This window comes from Aulonocara stuartgranti (genome assembly GCF_965226115.1).
Source record: "Aulonocara stuartgranti genome assembly, chromosome: 5".
Taxonomy (NCBI): domain Eukaryota; kingdom Metazoa; phylum Chordata; class Actinopteri; order Cichliformes; family Cichlidae; genus Aulonocara; species Aulonocara stuartgranti.
Window position 1 is genome coordinate 2,871,182 of NC_138943.1, and position 17,852 is coordinate 2,889,033.

General features: G+C 41.7%; 2 protein-coding genes across 3 annotated transcripts; both read right to left on the bottom strand.

Moving 5' to 3' along the window:
- Window positions 1-419: 419 nt before the first annotated feature.
- LOC309706618 (putative butyrophilin subfamily 2 member A3) lies at window positions 420-6,811 on the bottom strand. Of its 2 annotated transcripts, XM_082533316.1 has the most exons (6): window positions 6,280-6,811; window positions 4,415-4,747; window positions 3,621-3,899; window positions 3,356-3,486; window positions 2,607-3,260; window positions 420-1,350 (listed from the first exon to the last, which is right to left on the bottom strand). In XM_082533316.1, exons 1-4 carry the CDS (start codon window positions 6,353-6,355, stop codon window positions 3,368-3,370), a joined length of 807 nt encoding a protein of 268 aa, XP_082389442.1. In that variant the 5' UTR covers window positions 6,356-6,811; the 3' UTR covers window positions 420-1,350; window positions 2,607-3,260; window positions 3,356-3,367. The 2 variants fall into 2 exon arrangements, with proteins under 2 accessions (XP_082389442.1, XP_082389443.1); XM_082533317.1 differs by lacking the exons at window positions 420-1,350; window positions 2,607-3,260 and having other exon boundaries at window positions 3,369-3,546.
- A 1,505-nt stretch (window positions 6,812-8,316) lies between these two features.
- LOC309706617 (butyrophilin-like protein 1) lies at window positions 8,317-16,156 on the bottom strand. The gene is made up of 5 exons (XM_082533315.1): window positions 15,928-16,156; window positions 11,750-12,088; window positions 11,383-11,661; window positions 10,325-10,456; window positions 8,317-9,608 (listed from the first exon to the last, which is right to left on the bottom strand). The coding sequence occupies exons 1-4, from the start codon at window positions 16,001-16,003 to the stop codon at window positions 10,338-10,340; spliced, it is 813 nt and encodes a 270-aa protein (XP_082389441.1). The 5' UTR covers window positions 16,004-16,156; the 3' UTR covers window positions 8,317-9,608; window positions 10,325-10,337.
- Between the last annotated feature and the right edge of the window lie 1,696 nt (window positions 16,157-17,852).

Genomic DNA, 17,852 nt, shown 5'->3' on the forward strand with positions numbered 1-17,852 from the left:
GCATGCAACAAATAAAGAGTTTTGAGTCTTGAATCTTGAGGGAATCTTTGAGTCGTGGCCTGCCAATATGGTGCTGCGCTCCCACAATGCATTGCGGCGTTACGTCAACTCCAAAGCCCTATAACGACTCTAAATCCCAGTAACGATTGACGGGTTCCTGATTTTGGCATAATAACTAGTTACCGTGCTCGTTACCACAATAATAATGTAGTTACTGTAACACTTTACTTAACAACACGTTAGTCCCTGCACTGTAAACGAATCAGTGAAAACAAAACGAGGGAAATCATCTGAGTCTGGAGTTTGGGCTGAGTGTATGAGACTGCGTCTGAGCTGCAGACACACAAAGAGAACAATTTATTTAAACCTCAGATTTTATTTATTTATTTATTTATTTTTACATTTTTGATCATCATTAGTTTTTCTTTGATCAGTCAGTGAAAAACACAGAAATGCCTTCGTCTGAACTGTTTGTAGTTACATTTTTTGACTTTTGGGAGTTAAAAAAGAAGTGCTATACCTCAGAGATAAACGTACCCATGTACACACACACGGTTACAATTTAGGCTTGAAAGATTCACGGGTCAGTCATACGTGGCTTAAGTAAACGGTCAGGTGTAAGGACAGAAAATGTCTTCTTTTAAAGACTTTAGAAAGAAGAATACAAGTGATAGACATACACATATAAGTCAAGACTTGCTCAGTAAAAGTACAACTTCCTCATTAGGAAGGATGCTTCCATCACTGTCCTGCTACTCTACTTCAGGTTTCTGAACAGCAGCAAATAATCTTTAAATTAGAAGGAAAGATTTTATACAAAATTTCAAATCTGCACATAGAGAAATAAGAGAATGAATAAAAGATGATGGCCATATTTGTCTTAATTAAATGAAACAGCACGAGAGTCTGCTGTGTAATGATGGTTAACATTATCTGACTGCAGATATAAGACGTAGCATTCATAAGGTAATGACAGTGTGAGAGCACAAACGTTAAAGTGCAGAGCAAAGCTGGACGTTACTGCAGCTTAGTGTTCATTTCCCAGTAACAACAGCCATGATCATGTTTCATGTTTCATGATCATCATGGAAGTCACTGCTTCATGTGACAATAAAAAACATTCATTTCATCATGAGCCATCATTTTAAAATAAATATAAAACAGCAGCATTTCCTTCACGCTGACTCAATATGAGACAAGAGTAAAAGTAAAGATTTCATTTCACTGACGCATGAATCTGTTGTCCTGAACTTAGAATCAGTAAGTTTCTTCTGAGTGTCTGATGTGGCAGCTCGGTGTCACCGTTACAAGGATCCTTAGAAGGATCATCACTCTGGTTTCTCCAAGAATCTGCAAACAAGAGATCAAAGTAAATATTACACAAAAGCAACTTTTACATCAACACATACATGTGATAAATGGAGCTCCCAAAAAGATGAGTTATCAGCATCTCATTTACAGTTTTTTACAGACGCTAGGACACATTTCTCAATACTTAGGTCACGTTTGCAAAACTCTTCACACAATCCTCCTAACTGACCGTCAGCTTGGCAAAGCAGTTCATTTCACATTCAAAATGCACTACAACTACCAAAACACTTCATTCAGGTCTCAAATAACCTCATTCTTCCAGAACACTAGCAAAGGTTGACAGCCGACAAACACACTTTGTCACCCACAAAACAATGACCTAAAAAACACTAACAACATGTAGCATTACAGTGTTTTCCTGTGTAAAACAAGGACACATCTCTGTTTATAATTTCAATATATGTTACTGGAATGAATCAGACATCATGCAGAATTCGTTAATATTTGTTTATGTATTTTTATTTTTTTGCACTAAGTAATCCCAAAATACAAGAATTTGTATACACACCATCCACTGATACACATACAGTAGTAATGCTAATCTACTCGGTCTTCTCCATTTGGCCACAGGTTCTCATCCACATCACATCTTATGTCATCTTGGGCAACACACCTAGGAAATAATCTTCTGGCTGCCAGAATTGAAGGAGTTGAAAAATTAACAGTAACACCTGTGTAGATGTTCATCCACAATGAGAATCAGCTGTGGCTGGTTAAACTGCATTTTTAGATTTAAAATATGTTTCAATAAAATATTGCTGTTGGATTTTGCTGTCTTTTTAAGTTTTGCATTGTGTTATTGTTTTGACCATGAGTTTAACAGTTTTGAAAACAGTATGTAAGCACATGCAAAGTGTCCTGTACGTACAAAGAGTTTTGGCAGTTGTTGTGTCTGAGTGAGAAGATGATTCATGAAATTTGAGAGATGTAGTCATTGAATGCATTTTGTGCCAAAACAATGATAACTGGTCCTCAGTTTAGCCCACATAGACTTCTGTTGTGCTCACTGTGTGAGGAGTTTTGCAAACGTGACCTAAGTATTGAGAAATGTGTCCTAGCGTCTGTAAAAAAACTGTAAAGCCACTGGACTGTGAGTGAAACTCTTTAACTCTAAAGATTTTAATGTTAGTAATGAACTCAGTGAGCAGAAGCAGCTGTGAAGCTTATTATTCTGCATCTATAATATGTTCATGACTCCAAGTTTCAATAAAGAAACTCAACAAGTCACACATCACCTGTTAGCAGGAGAAACAACTATCCCTCCTCCTCTGCTCATCCTCCTCAGAGACGCAGGGGGTGGAGTCTATCCCAGCATCCATAGGCCGAGAGGCGGGGTTAACCCAGGACAGATCAGCAGTCTGTCACAGGGCCAACACAGACACTCACACCAGTTAACCTCCTGTCCCCATCATCCCTGTTTTAAACACATCACGGCACGATGCAAACTTCCCGAATCTGATACTTTTCATTTTGGTCATTAAAACAACAACAAATAAACCAAAAATGTGATTTTGCAAAAAGAGCTCGCATAAATATTTTTCTTTCTTTGGTCATTTAATCATTCACATAACTTTGCTTTGTTTCTGTAGCAACTCCTATTTTTCCTGGGTTCACGATTAAAAACGTACAAAACATCAACGTGTGAAACTGCAGACAATCAACCTGAACCTGAACACATCAAGTTCCTGCTTTACCTTCCAGAACAATCAAACACACAACACACAAACTGATGTGAATATGCTCAGTGAAACTTCCTCATGACAAATAAATTATATTTAAGGCAACATCACTCACACACACACACACACACACACACACACACACACACACACACACACACACACACACACACACACACACACAGAATAAAAGACCCAACAAAAAAGAAGCTGTGAATAAGATAATAAAACAAAAATTAATATCCGCGGTACAGTCATGTCTGCAGATTACAGACATGTTGATATAATCCATCTTTCAAACGCACCTTCATGGACGATTAGACGGTAAAGTAGAGGAAACACACGTACACAGCTATCAGCACGACCGCAGAGAGAATTCCACAAACAAATGAAACTATGAGCACGATGTCTCCACCGCACGACTCAAACAGCTGGTCTGAAACACACGACACCAGCCTGCTGTCAACACGAGTCTCCATGACATCCACAATTTAGTCTGTGATCAACGAAAAGCACATTAATGAAAACAGCATCATTCACAGACTGAAACATGATGAGCGGGAATCAAACCTGGAACAAAGATCTCGTCAGCAGCTCGGTGGCTGAGCTCCTCCTGCGTGGCTGCACAGAGGAAGTGGTTTGTGTTTGTCCTGGTCACCGTGGTGAGGAGGGTGATGTCATAGCGCTCTCCTGTGCGTGACACCTGTGGCTCCTCAGCAGGAAGGATGTTCCCATCGCTGTCCCTCCACTCTACTTTAGGCTTTGGAGAAGCACCTCTGACCTCACACTTCAGCTGCACCCCGACCTCGCTGATGTTCAGGATCCCAACAAACGGCTTCGGAGCTGCACCTGTGAACACAGCAGCAGGAAACACGAGTCACAACAAGCAAATCAGCTTAAAACTGACTTCAGTGAAACAGGGAAAAGTTCTGCATTGTTGTTGTTCCTGCTTCATGACACGTCTGAAGTGGGTTACAGGACACAGGACTGTTGAATCTGAGGAATGTAGAATAAGATTTGTTTCTGCTGATTTGTTTTCCTACCAGCCAGCCTGTCTGAACACACCCTGTTCTTATCCCGAGAACAAGCAGAGGCATCAGGAGATAAATATCTGCGGTCACTTTCCCCACAAAGGGTTGTTTGAGCCAACACTAACAGCACTAAGAGTGTGGAGCATGATCGATACACTTTTGTCATTAACAGCAGAAAACACCAAATATTACTGATATCAAATCAGTATAAAGTTTTTATATCAGTATTGTGGTAAAGAAGGAATATTTCACCTCTTGTCTGTTATAAAAGTTCACGTGTGCTTCGCTTGTTACACTTGGTCTTTGGTTTGTTTTCAGAAATGAAAGACTCACCAACAACCAGGGTGACGTTAAATGTTTCTCTGTCCGGCTGATGAAATGGAAAATCACAGGTGTAGCCTCCACTGTCGGCCACCTTGGTGTTTCTGATGATGATGGAGGCGTTACCAAACTTCAGCTGGTCTGAAAAGTGTGACACGCGTCCTCTGAAGTGCTCGTCTTGACCTCGCAGGCCGTTGTTGTAATGAAGTCCAGCATCGTACACAAACACCTCCCTGTCGTCGCTTTTCCTCCAATCAAAGCGCGTTCGTTCGAGGCTCTCCTGGGAGCTGAGCGAGCACGGCAAGATGATGTAACTTCCTTCAGATGCCACCACCACGACGGTTCCTAAAGAATGAATCACAGTTTAAACCTCATGAGAACAAAACATGAATAATTCAGAGCTAAATCTAAAATAAGTAGCTCGTAAACACGTCATCTCAACTGCAACAACAGTTTATAACCGAGTTAGAAAACAGTTTTATTCAGCATTTGAGTCACATGACCAAATCATTTAAGGAAGTTAGCATGAGATGAAAAATAAACTGGATGCACTCCTGTTTATTTCAAACATGCCAAACACCAGGACAGGAAAACCATCAAGCACACAGACTCCTCCTGTGCTCACTTCATGTTCGTCCAACCCCAGGTGAAGTGAACAGGCGAGTGTGATCACCTTTACCTGTGGAGCACACACCCCACAACCAAACATAGAAACCAAACATTAGCAATCCACAAAGCATGCATGCCTCCTACAGCAGCTTTATCAGGGAAACCTTGCTCTTATTCAGTTGGACCATCTTTACCTTCAGAGCTGTTAATGGCGCAGAGTCAACAAGCTAACTTCTCAGAGGTTCTGGTCCATGTTGACGTGTTAGCATCACACAGCTGCTGCAGCTTTGTCAGCTTTTCTTACATGATGTGAATCTCCTATTATACCACAGCCCAAAGGTGCTCTGCTGGACTGAGATCTGGTGACTGTGGAGGTCATTCGAGTACACTGATCTTATCGTCATGTTCGAGAAACCAGTTGGAGATGGTTTAAGCTTCTTTAAGCCTTAAGTGCTGTCCTGTTCAAGCAGCCATCAGGAGATGGTGCACTGTAGTCATTCATCGATAAACACGGTCAGCAACAAAACTCAGGTAGGCAGCGTGGAGTTGTAATGACGCTGGTACAGAGACCCACACCACCAGCAGCTGGAACGATACCAGGAAGGATGGAGCCATGCTTTCTTTTATTTACGCCATATTCTGACCTGCCATCTAAACATGGCAGCAGAAATAAAGTCTCATCACACCAGGCAACGTTTTTCTATTCTGCTGTTTGCTCAGTTTAGCCTCAGTTTCCTGTTCTTTGCTGACAGCGAGCCCCAGTGTGGTCCTCTGCTGCTGCAGCCCATCTACAAGGTCCAAAGTGTGTTCAGAGATGCTCTTCTGCCCACTTTAGTTGTAACGAGAGGTTATTAGAGTTGCCTTCCTCGCCATTCTTCTCTGACATCATGAAGGAACCCAGACAACTGCAGCTCACTGGATGTTTTAATGCAATTATTCAGGTAAGTAAATCCCAAAATTTGATCCTGTTCATCTGACCTTTTATTGAATTAAATAAAATTGAATTTTAAAAGTGGAATATAAAACAGACAAACTTAGACTAAGACTCATTCTTCCCTTCTCTCTGAAGTGAGCATTTATTATATGTGACTATAAATATAATTTTTTAATTAATATTTACACCGTAACAAAAATGCAGGAAGGCTTGTGTCTTTGACTGCAGGTGAGTTTGAACCGTTGCTGTGAAGCTCTGAGTTTGTTCACTTAAAAGGAGGTCGGAGCAAACTCTCAGGGAGACGCTGTGATCACAGCTACTGATGATTTCTTACCGTTTTCATGTCCTGCTGTTACCGCAGACACCGTCAGAGGGAAGAGGCTCAGAGATAAAAGCTCCGATAAAAACATGTTGCTGAATAAAGTCTGTTCCTCCCTGCGATCCAAACAGCAGCAGCTTAAATCTCTAAAAGTGAGTGAGCACTTCCTGCAAATCCCCAAAAAATGAAATCCAAAAAGATCCCAGGAGTTCACGAGTCGTTGAGTCCGGTGTGACTCAGGCTGGAGCAGGAATGTGAGCAGGTCTTCCCTGGTGTGTGTGTGTGTGTGTGTGTGTGTGTGTGTGTGTGTGTGTGTGTGTGTGTGTGTGTGTGTGTGTGTGAAACTCTGCCTTAACAGACTGGAGAGAAAAATCTATGCAGTGCAGACCATCGTCACCCGTGGAGTCAACCTTTCATTACTTCACATTTTTCATGCATGCATCACGTTAGAGCTGTTACATCCTGTCCGTCGGTCGAGCTGGTTGGATGACAGAGGAACATGCAAAAACCGCCTGTTTCCAGAGAAGTGCAGTTCACTGAAACAAAACAGCATCACATTTCCTAGTTCACTGTGGGCATGTCACGTTTAAACATGCGCAGGCCCGTTGCAAGAATTAATGCAGGGCGCCGCCCAATAAACACAGAAGGCATGAGTCCAGAGAAGATTTATACCTGTACAGGTTCTGATCAGAGTCCACCTCCGGTCCTCATCCTTCCAAAACCACAAACAAAAACCACAAATATCTTAAATATCTGACCAACATGTGGACGGCTGAATGAAAGCTGCTGAAACGTGATTCTGTTACTGTTACATTCAGACAGCAGCCCGACGCTGTCATTATCAAAGTCATTATTTAAACTCAGCTGAATAAAATCAAGGAGGATTTTGAGGTAATGAAGAACTCAAGCTCCACGTGTCTCCCACACTAAGGCAAAAAAAATGTAAGAAGGTGGAAAGAATAAAAATACACATTTCATTTATAGTACTTTATTCTTTTGTGTGTGTGTGGGGGGGGGGGATGCAGAAAAGAATTTAAGAGTGAGCAGCGCTCGGCTCACATGACAGTAATAGGTTGGGGCGTCTGACAATCAATGTTATTTTAAAGCATCATTCGCCACCTCTCCATTTTTTTTCTCTTAGCTCTTTATACAGTACACTGGTGTAACACCTGGTAGTGTGGTAACTTGTCCTGCATGAACAACTCCACCCCGATCAAGCTCGCCCAAATCACTGGAACACAAACACCATAAAGCCCAGAAGCCCCAGATTGGTCGTGACCAATAGCAAAGACCACAAAGCCAAGAAGACCAGATGTCTCTGTTTTTTCTGAGAAACAATGAAAGTCTGCACCAGTGTCTAAAGTCACCACAGAGATCAAGTATAAGCCAACAAGCACATCCCCACCCCACAGACGTAGTAAGGGCACCCAGAGAGAAGGGCCTCGAACACCGCAGACACCAAGGGACAGTGAACAGACCCGAAGGCCAGGTAGGGCACCAGCCAGCACAACCCAGGTGCCAAGGCCCACCCCCAAAGGCGCAGGATACCCGAGCCCCAGACTCCCGGACCCCCAACAATCCTGGAAGAAAGAGGCACCCACCCCAAACCAGAGAGCCAGGTGAAGGGACAGGACAGCCTGCAAGGAGGACCGCAGGACACAGGCCAGCACAACTCACAGAGAGAAGGAGACTTCCAGTCTTTCTAATGGACCAGTAAAGGCTGCATTTAATTCATTAGCTCATTGTTGTTTGCTGCATGCTGGAGTTTTGGACACTAGAGGGCGCCAGAAAAGCACTGCATTTAATATTCATAAATTCATTGAGTGATGTGCAGAAGTCTGAGTAAAATCAAACTCTAAATAAAGCGAACAAAGCAACATTTAGTCAGCCTGTGATGTAGAGTTGAGATGTTTTACAGCTGACTGCAGGATGAAAGATGGAATAATATTCAGCATTTAAGAACAGACGCTAAAAAAGCTGACACAGCTCTTTGTTCTAACAGAAACATCATCAACAAGAAGGGAAACTAACTGTAAAAACGAAAAGACAGAGTTTGGAAAAGGTTTTATTTTTAAGTTGAGACAATGTTTCATGTTTTTTCATGAGCATGAAGGCACTAGTTGTCCCACAAGAAAGTTCATTCATTCATTTCACCAACAAAAAGGAGAAAACTAATGTTTAAAAGTCCTGAGCATCAAGCCTCCACAGAGTGGAAGCGAAAGTATCAGCACAGACTAAATAACAGTAAAAAACAGGGACTTCGCTCATCCTTGGACCACATCAAACTTGCATGTGGAGCTCTGAGCGTCTGTTTCTCTGTAAAAACATAAAACTGGAGCTGATGTGATCAGGACGACATCCGTGGCAACACAAAGATCTCTGGCACAACTTCACTTGTACTCAAGGTGCATGGAGAAGAGCTATAGCCTAAAGAAGGTAAAGCTCGAGCAGCATCGTGGGAACAAGAACGACTGAATTACTCAATCGACATGTTTCTGCTTGTTGCCTTCATCAGAAAAACACTGGGCAGAGGATGGGAGGTGGGAGGGGCAATGATGATGATGAGGAGGAAGCCTCTAACACGTGTTTTGAAAAGAAGGTTGTACATTACACAGCAGAGGTACATTTTGCACACAGCCACAGTTAGTTACTGTATATGTGCACATTTGTAAACATGGCTCTGTGAATATGGATCTTTAGGAGTGGGGCTCCAGTCGTTGCATCAGATATTAAATTTAAAGGATCTTGAACAGTTTTTATAGTGACAGAATTTTAAAAAGGCAATTCAACATAGACCCAGACACGTCTATAAACAGCACAACGTTCATGTTTTCAAATTGTTTGTTTGTTTGTTTGATTTGAGATGGGACGACCTGTGAAACGATCTTCTGTGTGACTAATGACCGAGACCGTCTGTCTGCAGACATGAAACATACAATAATAATAATAATGAGAGCAGTAGTTCTGGGAGCACAAACACTAAAAACATTCACAGACGTCCTGTAACAGGACCGAACAGAATTAAAACCAGCTGCACTTTCGCGTGCTTCACAGTTCACTTCCTGATAACAACATGTCAAATGCAGTGTCTGTTTTCACATTTCATGATCATCATAGAAAGCACTGCTTCTCAATGCAATTAAAAAAGATGGCATAAATTAAAGCAAGAGTATTTCCTTCCCTGTAATAAGCTGCATCAACATAAAGACAAAGGAAACGTAGGATTTCAGGATTTCAGTTCACTGAGGTATGAATCTGTTTTCCTCAGTAACTTTGTTCTGGAGCCTGGAGTCTGCTGTAAATCAGCCTCACAGAAACATCGTGTCTCTGGTTTCACTGAGAAGCTGCAAACAGGAAATAAAAGTACTTATTACATAAAGTCTGCTTTTAAAATCACACATACACATGAAGAATGTTGGTCCTGTGAAGATGAGAATTTTTATTATGTTAAAACAACAAAACACAATAAATTCTGTTGGTCAGAATAAAAACATGTTATCATGAATACATCTGTACTTCAAACAGGAACTCTGCACACCATTCCCTCACCATTCCCTCACTGTTCCCTAACCGTTCCCTCACCGTTCCCTAACCATTCCCTAACCATTCCCTAACCGTTCCCTCACTGTTCCCTCACCGTTCCCTCACTGTTTGCTAACCGTTCCCTCACTGTTCCCTCACTGTTCCCTAACCGTTCCCTCACCGTTCCCTCACTGTTCCCTAACCGTTCCCTCACTGTTCCCTCACTGTTCCCTCACCGTTCCCTAACCATTCTCTAACCATTCCCTCACTGTTCCCTCACCGTTCCCTCACTGTTCGCTAACCGTTCCCTCACTGTTCCCTCACTGTTCCCTAACCATTCCCTAACCGTTCCCTCACCGTTCCCTCATCTGATACTTTTTGGACATTAAAAAACAAAATAAACAAACTCAGTGTGACTTTTGTTTGACAGCTTGAGGTCAGCTTTTCTTTCTCTGGTCATTTATTCATTCATGTCTCTATTATTTGTTACTGCATCATTCTTGACGAGGTCCACAGGTGTGAATATGTTCAAACGTACCTTTAAAGGCGAGTTACGCTGTAGTGTAGATGAAACACACACAGAGAGACAAAACGACGAGCGCAGAAAGAATCCCAGAAACAAATGAAACTATGAGCACGGTGTCTCCACGGCAGGACTCAAACAGCTGGGCTGAAACACACGACACAATCCAGCTGTTACACTAAAGGTCAGGTTTAGTTTCAACCCACAGAAATAAGATCAGCGTCTGTGATCAATGAAAAAATACAAACACGTCTGTGAAAACGTTTTTTTTCCTTCCTGATGTTTTATTTTATAAGCTAAACAGAAAATAAGATTTTTTAAGTGATGTTTTTATTTATTAAAGGAACAAAAACGTCCTACCCTGACCTTTAACCTGTGTGAAAACAGGTGCTTGTATTTCCCTCTGCAGCGCTCAGGCGTCTGTGATAACTGATGAACAGTGCGTCACATCAGTGTGGAGGATTTTCTGGTCTGTTCTCCTAAACTGACACAAGCTGCCTGTTGTTCTGGGTTCTTTACTGACCTCCTGGATGAGCCACCGATGTGCTCTCAGAGTAACTTTGGAAGGTCGGCGACTCCTGCTTCACCACTTTTCCAACTCCTGTTAATTGGTAGATAATGACTCTCTGTGTGAACCATAAAGCCTTAAACATGGGTTTGTACCCAAACATCACCGATAGATGTCACTGACTTGTCTCAGCTTCTCTTTCATGATGCGCTGCTTTGTCAGATTTTGGTCTAATTCACTTTTTCAGAAAAGTTTTTTGTCTTTTTTTATTCATTTCTGGTTTTCAGCTCTGGCAGCATTAATGCTTAAAATAGGAAAATTAAACTCAGCTTTCCAAAAGATTTGCCTAATCACAGTGTGTGTCTGTGTTTGGATAAATAATCTAAAAACTACCTTTTGTATTACTTTGTTATTTATATTTGTTTGATGATCTGAAACATCTAAATGTGACAAATATGCAAAAAACAATGAAATCAGGAAGGAAGATAAATACTTTTTCACAGCATTGTTTAAAACATACAAACATCAGCATCACAGACTGAAACATGATGAGCGGGAATCAAACCTGGAACAAAGATCTCGTCAGCAGCTCGGTGGCTGAGCTCCTCCTGCGTGGCTACACAGTGGAAGAGGCTGCTGTTTGTCCTGGTCACCGTGGTGAGGAGGGTGATGTCATAGCGCTCTCCTGTGCGTGACACCTGTGGCTCCTCAGCAGGAAGGATGTTCCCATCGCTGTCCCTCCACTCTACTCTCAGCTTTGGAGAAGCACCTCTGACCTCACACTTCAGCTGCACCCCGACCTCGCTGATGTTCAGGATCCCAACAAACGGCTTCGGAGCTGCACCTGTGAACACAGCAGGAGAAAGTGGACACTCCATACTGTTTAAGGTTGGAATAACTTCTTAGGATGATTGCAGAAATGAAAGACTCACCAACAACCAGGGTGACGTTAAATGTTTCTCTGTCCGGCTGATGAAATGGAAAATCACAGGTGTAGTCTCCACTGTCGGCCACCTTGGTGTTTCTGAGGATGATGGAGGCGTTACCAAACTTCAGCTGGTCTGAAAAGTGTGACACGCGTCCTCTGAAGTGCTCGTCTTGACCTGAACGTCTGTTATTATGATGGAGGCCGGCGTCGTACACAAACACCTCCCGCTCATCGTCTTTCTTCCAGTGAAAGCGCGTTCGTACGAGGCTCTCCTGGGAGCTGAGCGAGCACGGCAAGATGATGTAGTTTCCTTCAGATACAGCCACCACGACGGTTCCTCGCCCTGAAGAATGAAACATATTTAAATCATTATGTTTAAACACAGAACAAATGCAGATCATTCAGAGATAAGTATTAAAACATCACATTCCTCCAGCACATCACACACACTCATATTGTTCCTGCACAGGCTTCACTGCTGAAGACATCTGCTAGTGTGTTGATCCACTCGTCTGAGTCTCACAGCTCATCACAAACGTTTGTTTTTTCAGTCAAAAACATCTTTTGCAAACCAAATGTGTCACTTTGATGATGAGTTTGTGCCTGTGTCTTAACTGTTTGGAAAATTTGGACTTTGCTGTCATGCAACAGGCAAGTCAATCAAGAAAAACTGTAAATTCAATAAAAAATTGTCAACATGAATTCTTTCGATGCTTTGTTTATTGCTCGGATCTGTAACGAGTGTTTAACCCGTATTTGTGACTAAAAAACACACCTGCAAACATATTTTTGGGCAGCTTGTCAGAAAAAGGTCTGACAACATCAAAGCCAAACAGCCTCCACTTATAAACAGAAACACTGATAAGCAGTAGCAGTGATGATGAGGCTGCGATAGTTTAACGTGGAATTTACACACAGTGAAGACTGAGACGAAGAGCTCAGGCTGATTTAAAGATACAAATCTGTTCTGTGATCAACATTAAAACCTTTAAAGTCCTTCATCAAAGCTCCTGATCATCAAACTCTAACATGCAGAAAAGCAAACTTTGTAGCTGCTCCATCCTCCGATGTTTGTTTTACACACATGCAGATGACCTGTCACCTCAGTCTTTGAGACGCTTAAATGATGCAGCTCGCCGACAGCAGCCGTCCTGTTTTACATGGAGAACAGGGGCGAGTCTAAAGGGGGGCATGAGGTGTACTAGACTATATTTGTCTTTCATACCATTTTTTAGATTAAAAGTGAAATTAGTTAAAATATTTTATTGATCAAACTGCGTGAATATTTGAAAATATAAAATAAAAGTTTGGTTTTAAAAGCCAGTAAAAATGTACACAGACGACTCTGAGACACTGAGCTGAGGGTGGTTAAAGTGGATACTGAAATATTATTATAAATTAATAGTACTTGACTCCTCTTAATGTCAGCAAGCTTTCTAAGAAGAGTCAAGCTACATTTTTTATGCCTTAGTTCAGATTGAAGATATATTATTTTATTTGACTTTGACCTTTGACTGTACATGAGATTATTTATATATTTTTCATTTAAGAAAATGTTTTCTATTTTATATTAATACACAGATGTTGTATGCAGTTAAACTATAAACATTTCTTCATTTCTAAACCGGAAACCAACGAGCAGTTTGTTCTGAATCTGTGACACAAAGAATGAATCAAACTCTGAAAGCAAAAATGGGTGCTACCCAACACATGCCAGGTGTACCTAATAAAGTGGTAGGTGAATATATATATATAGCATATAGCATATGCTCGTGTGTAATTACAGTGCCATGTCAGGCACCTGTGACACAAGACTGAGAGTCTGTGTTTCTATTTTTTACAGCTGCACCTCTTCTGAGAACGTGTCAGCAGCACTTTAATAATGTCTCTCTATTAAGCATCATTAAGTATCATTATGTTATTAGTAAGCTATTAGAAAGTGCTTAATTCATCATTCACCAATTCACAGAGGTGTGGACTCGAGTCACATGACTTGGACTCGAGTCAGACGCGAGTCATTAATTTTATGACTTTAGACTTGACTTGAAAAAATGTTCTAAGACTGTGACTTGGACTTTTACACCAGTGACCTGGGACTTGAATTGGACTTGAACCGGTTTACTTGAAAAGACTTGATATTTCACCCCATCTCTAAAATTTAACACACATATTATCTCATTCACTGCCAGGGTTTTTGAGCATTTTTACTCATTTTTGAAGAGCCACAGGAAACTGTGTGTTATGATCATATAAACGCTGAACCAACCAAAATGAAGAACAGACTCTCTTCTTCCATCCAAAAAAAAAGCTTGTTTCTACCATTTTCCATTCTTTAGTAATCAGCTGTAGAAGAGAGGTGGGTTCCACCAAAAATGCCTGTTTTGACCACAAAAAGGGAGAAAACGAGCTTTTTGTGAAAAATACATTTCAAGCAGTCTGATGTTCACTGACAAGCTGCCCGAGGTTGTATTCTAGCCCCTCCCATTGAAAAACGTAATTGACGTCTATAGACGTCAATGGCAGTGAATGAGTTATATAGAAAATGTGCACCATTAATTCAATTCATTCATTCATTTATTCCAACCACACTCCGTACGTATGTGTGGGTGAGCTGTAGCACAGCCAATCAAATTAACCAGATTTTTTTTAAGAAGAAAAAAAAAACGCTCAAAAATGCTGCAAGGAGTTATTTTTTTCAGGTACATAAACTATGAAGTAGTCAACAAAAAAATGAAATGCAATATGCAAAACATGCAAGCAGAGAATCCCAGACAGAGATGGAACAACTTCCAACTTTGTCCGACAGCTGAAGTTGCATAAAGTAAGTAGGTTCTCTTTTGCTACGATGAGATCATGACTTCATCTAACTAGCAAATGTTGTCCAGGCTACGTTGATGGTACTGTCTGGTTTTCATGTGTGTAATTTTTTTGTCATGCTTTTTTAAAGCTGGTCCTACAAGCGCATCCAAGAATAACATGCAGCTTATCTCAGAACTGTCGGTGAAAATTATTCTTGGAGCTAGGTTTAATTGAGCTGCATTTTATAGAGGTGCAACAAATTGTTTTTGTTTTTTAAAGACTCGAAAGGACTTGAAATTCAAAGTTTCAGACTTGAGACTTTACTCGGACTTTTACACCAGTGACTTGAGACTTGACTTGTGACTTGAGGATAAAGACTTGAGACTTACTTGAGACTTGCAAAACAATGACTTGGTCCCACCTCTGCCAATTCGTCTATAAATCACTCCTCCTTCTTAGTATGTCACCTCTAATTACAGATGTGATTATTCATCTGTGGTAATGATCATAGTCAGAAAACAATCTGTATTCATAATGACATGCTACAGAGGAGTATGCCGTATAAACAATGAATGACCTTAATGATGCTTAATAGTGTGACATTATTATAAACGTGTTCATGTTGCTTTGTCCTGAGAGGCAGTTTCAGCGTCACACTGATGTGATTTGACTGGAAGCACAAATGTGATGCTGGTAAGTATTCAGGAACGTGATGGATCAGGATCTGTTTCTGATGAGAAGTTCATTCAATTCAATTTTATTTATATAAAATCACAACAACAGCCGCCTCAAGGTGCAGTGACGTGTGTGGAAACAATGAGAAAGGCTAACGTGATTTGAGAATTGAGTGAGAGCTGAACAATGTACCTAATAAAGTGTCCAGTGAGTCACTTTATTAGGTACATTATATACTTGAGATTAAAGTTTGAATTCTTTTCTTATACTTGTTTAAACCCACCGATCTTAACAGAAGAACATGAAATGAATGTAAATAATCCCGTCACATCTTTGGGAACGATCACAGAATCAAGTCCTTAAAGAAAACTTTCATCATAAAACAAATGTTAGAACAAACGTCTGACGTTATACACAAACTAAATCTCAAAAACAAAAAGAGAGCTCATAGATTATGTCCGGTGTCTTTAACTGTAGGTGAGTTTTTTCACTTGGTCAGTTCACATCTGGAGCAGCTGGATCCACAAACTGCTGTGAGAGCAGGCAGTTCACAGCACGCCATCACATTTTAATTACACGAATGGGAGACAATAGTCTGGATTCAAGGTATTGGAGACATGTACAGCTGGTATAAATTATAAAGGAGGTCAGAGCACAGAATCAGGGAGACTCTGTGAGAAATGATCAGAGTTATTGAGGATTTCCTACCGTTTTGATGTGCTGCTGTTACTGCAAACATCATCAGAGGAAAGACGAACAAAGATAAAAGCTCCGCTAAAAACATGATGCTGAATAAAGTCAGTTCGTCCCCGTGATCCGAACGACAGCAGCTGGTTAGGAGGTGAAATCTCTGCAGTTAAAGCACCAAATAAAGTCGGAGCAGTTCCTGCAAACCGGAGACCAAAACCTGAGACCTGGGAAGGCTCGCACAACGAGATGGTCGGACACAGACTGCAGCAGGAACCAACAAGTCTTCACTGTCAGTGTGTGTGTCAGTGTGTGTGCGCGCGCGCATGCGTGTGTGTGTGTGTGTGTGTGTGTGTGTGTGTGTGTGTGAGAGACACCTAACTCTGGAAGTAGAAACAGCAGACTCACTCAGCAAGTATTCACATGCACATTAAAACTTTCATCACTTTAAATTTTTCTGTGAAATCGCAGCTCTCAGGAACACGATTGTATCCTTTTTCTGATGAACAGGTTCAACTTTCAAAGAACTTCAGTTCACTGATAAAACAAAGCAGCTGCGCCACATTTCCCAGAAGTTCGTAGTGGGAGTGGCGGCTTTAAGCGTGCGCGGTCCTGCTTCAGGAGCTGTGGGCTCACGGCCATAAGCAGAGAAATCACAATGAGCGCAAACACAGACACACACAGAGAGGCAGGATCAGTTTATCTACACAACAGCCTACAGCCTGAACGACTGTCTATCCAAACTACATCTGCTGATGTTTGGTGGTTGAAGCAGGAGAGACAGCAGTGATGGAGCTGCCAACCAGTCCTGGCTGCTGTAAAGAGTGTGCGTCATCATATTTATCTTGCAACATAACAGGGGACCAGATACCAACAAAGTAAACGTGAAGCAAACACTGTGTTTGTGAAGCTCAACTTCTTTTCTCTTGCTCCTCATGAAGCTCTTTAATGACTAATGGCTTTATTCCACCTTGATTTTTATTTTACCCACAGTTAGATTCATTAGCCTCCAGCATGGGTCTCATACGCTCAGGAACCCCTCCATGGGGAGATCTCCTGTAGGGGTTAAAAACCTGGGACTCGGGATAAAATGAAACAGCTTGATGAACCCAAAGGAGTCCAGTGCCCTTCATTTCAAACTCGTGACCTGACCTGAGCTTACGCAGACAGTCAGAGCTGTTATAACCCAGATAAGCTCAGGATAAAGGATGGACGTCAGTGTTCGCTGATTAGGAAAACCCAGAAAAAAGGCCAGTGAACGCACCCTTTTGCACCCGGGGTCACTGTTACAGCCCACTCTAATCAGCGAGGGGTCCACAGTGAATGGATATGCTGTGAGCACGGTAAATGTTGAAGCATTACAGGTGCAGTTTGTGTAACTGCTGACCTGTTAGTTCTGGGCATGATCAGATCCAAACGTTGTGTTGCACTGTTACACGTGTTTCAGATGAGCAGAGTTCTTGGCACTGACTGGATGAACTTCCACGAACATCTTCTTCCTTTCCTGCTCGACCAGCACACCTTCCACATATGACGGCACTGATTCACGCGTCCGTGGCAGGACTGAAACACACCTGCTGTTAGTGCTACACGTGAGGACTTAATCTGACTGATTACACACCAACTGTAGATCTGAATAATTAAATCTGTAAATCTGTGAACAACTGCTCACCTGACTGAGCGATCACCGAGCTTATGTCATGGAGAAGCTCATCATCTGTCTGTCCACAGCTCACAAGCATCACTCCTCTTATGATCCGTGTGTGTAATCAAACACTGATCACCTGAGGGGTCCAAACAGTGCTCGAGGTCACGGTCAGATTTAGTGACCTCTGTTCACTCACACAGGCAGCATTTTAGGTCTTCAGTACACCAGCGCCTGATGTTACAGACCTGTTCGTATCCGGGGTTTGTCCTCGATGATCTCCCCGAGACTCACGATTGAT

Coding starts and splice junctions, on each gene's coding strand:
- LOC309706617 (XM_082533315.1), bottom strand. CDS start 16,003: ATGTTTTTAGCGGAGCTTTTATCTTTGTTCGTCTTTCCTCTGATGATG. Junction 12,089..15,927: donor AACAGCAGCACATCAAAACG/GTAGGAAATCCT, acceptor TTCATTCTTCAG/GGCGAGGAACCGTCGTGGTG. Junction 10,457..11,382: donor TGACGAGATCTTTGTTCCAG/GTTTGATTCCCG, acceptor CGTGTGTTTCAG/CCCAGCTGTTTGAGTCCTGC.
- LOC309706618 (XM_082533316.1), bottom strand. CDS start 6,355: ATGTTTTTATCGGAGCTTTTATCTCTGAGCCTCTTCCCTCTGACGGTG. Junction 3,900..4,414: donor TAACGTCACCCTGGTTGTTG/GTGAGTCTTTCA, acceptor CTGTGTTCACAG/GTGCAGCTCCGAAGCCGTTT. Junction 3,487..3,620: donor TGACGAGATCTTTGTTCCAG/GTTTGATTCCCG, acceptor CGTGTGTTTCAG/ACCAGCTGTTTGAGTCGTGC.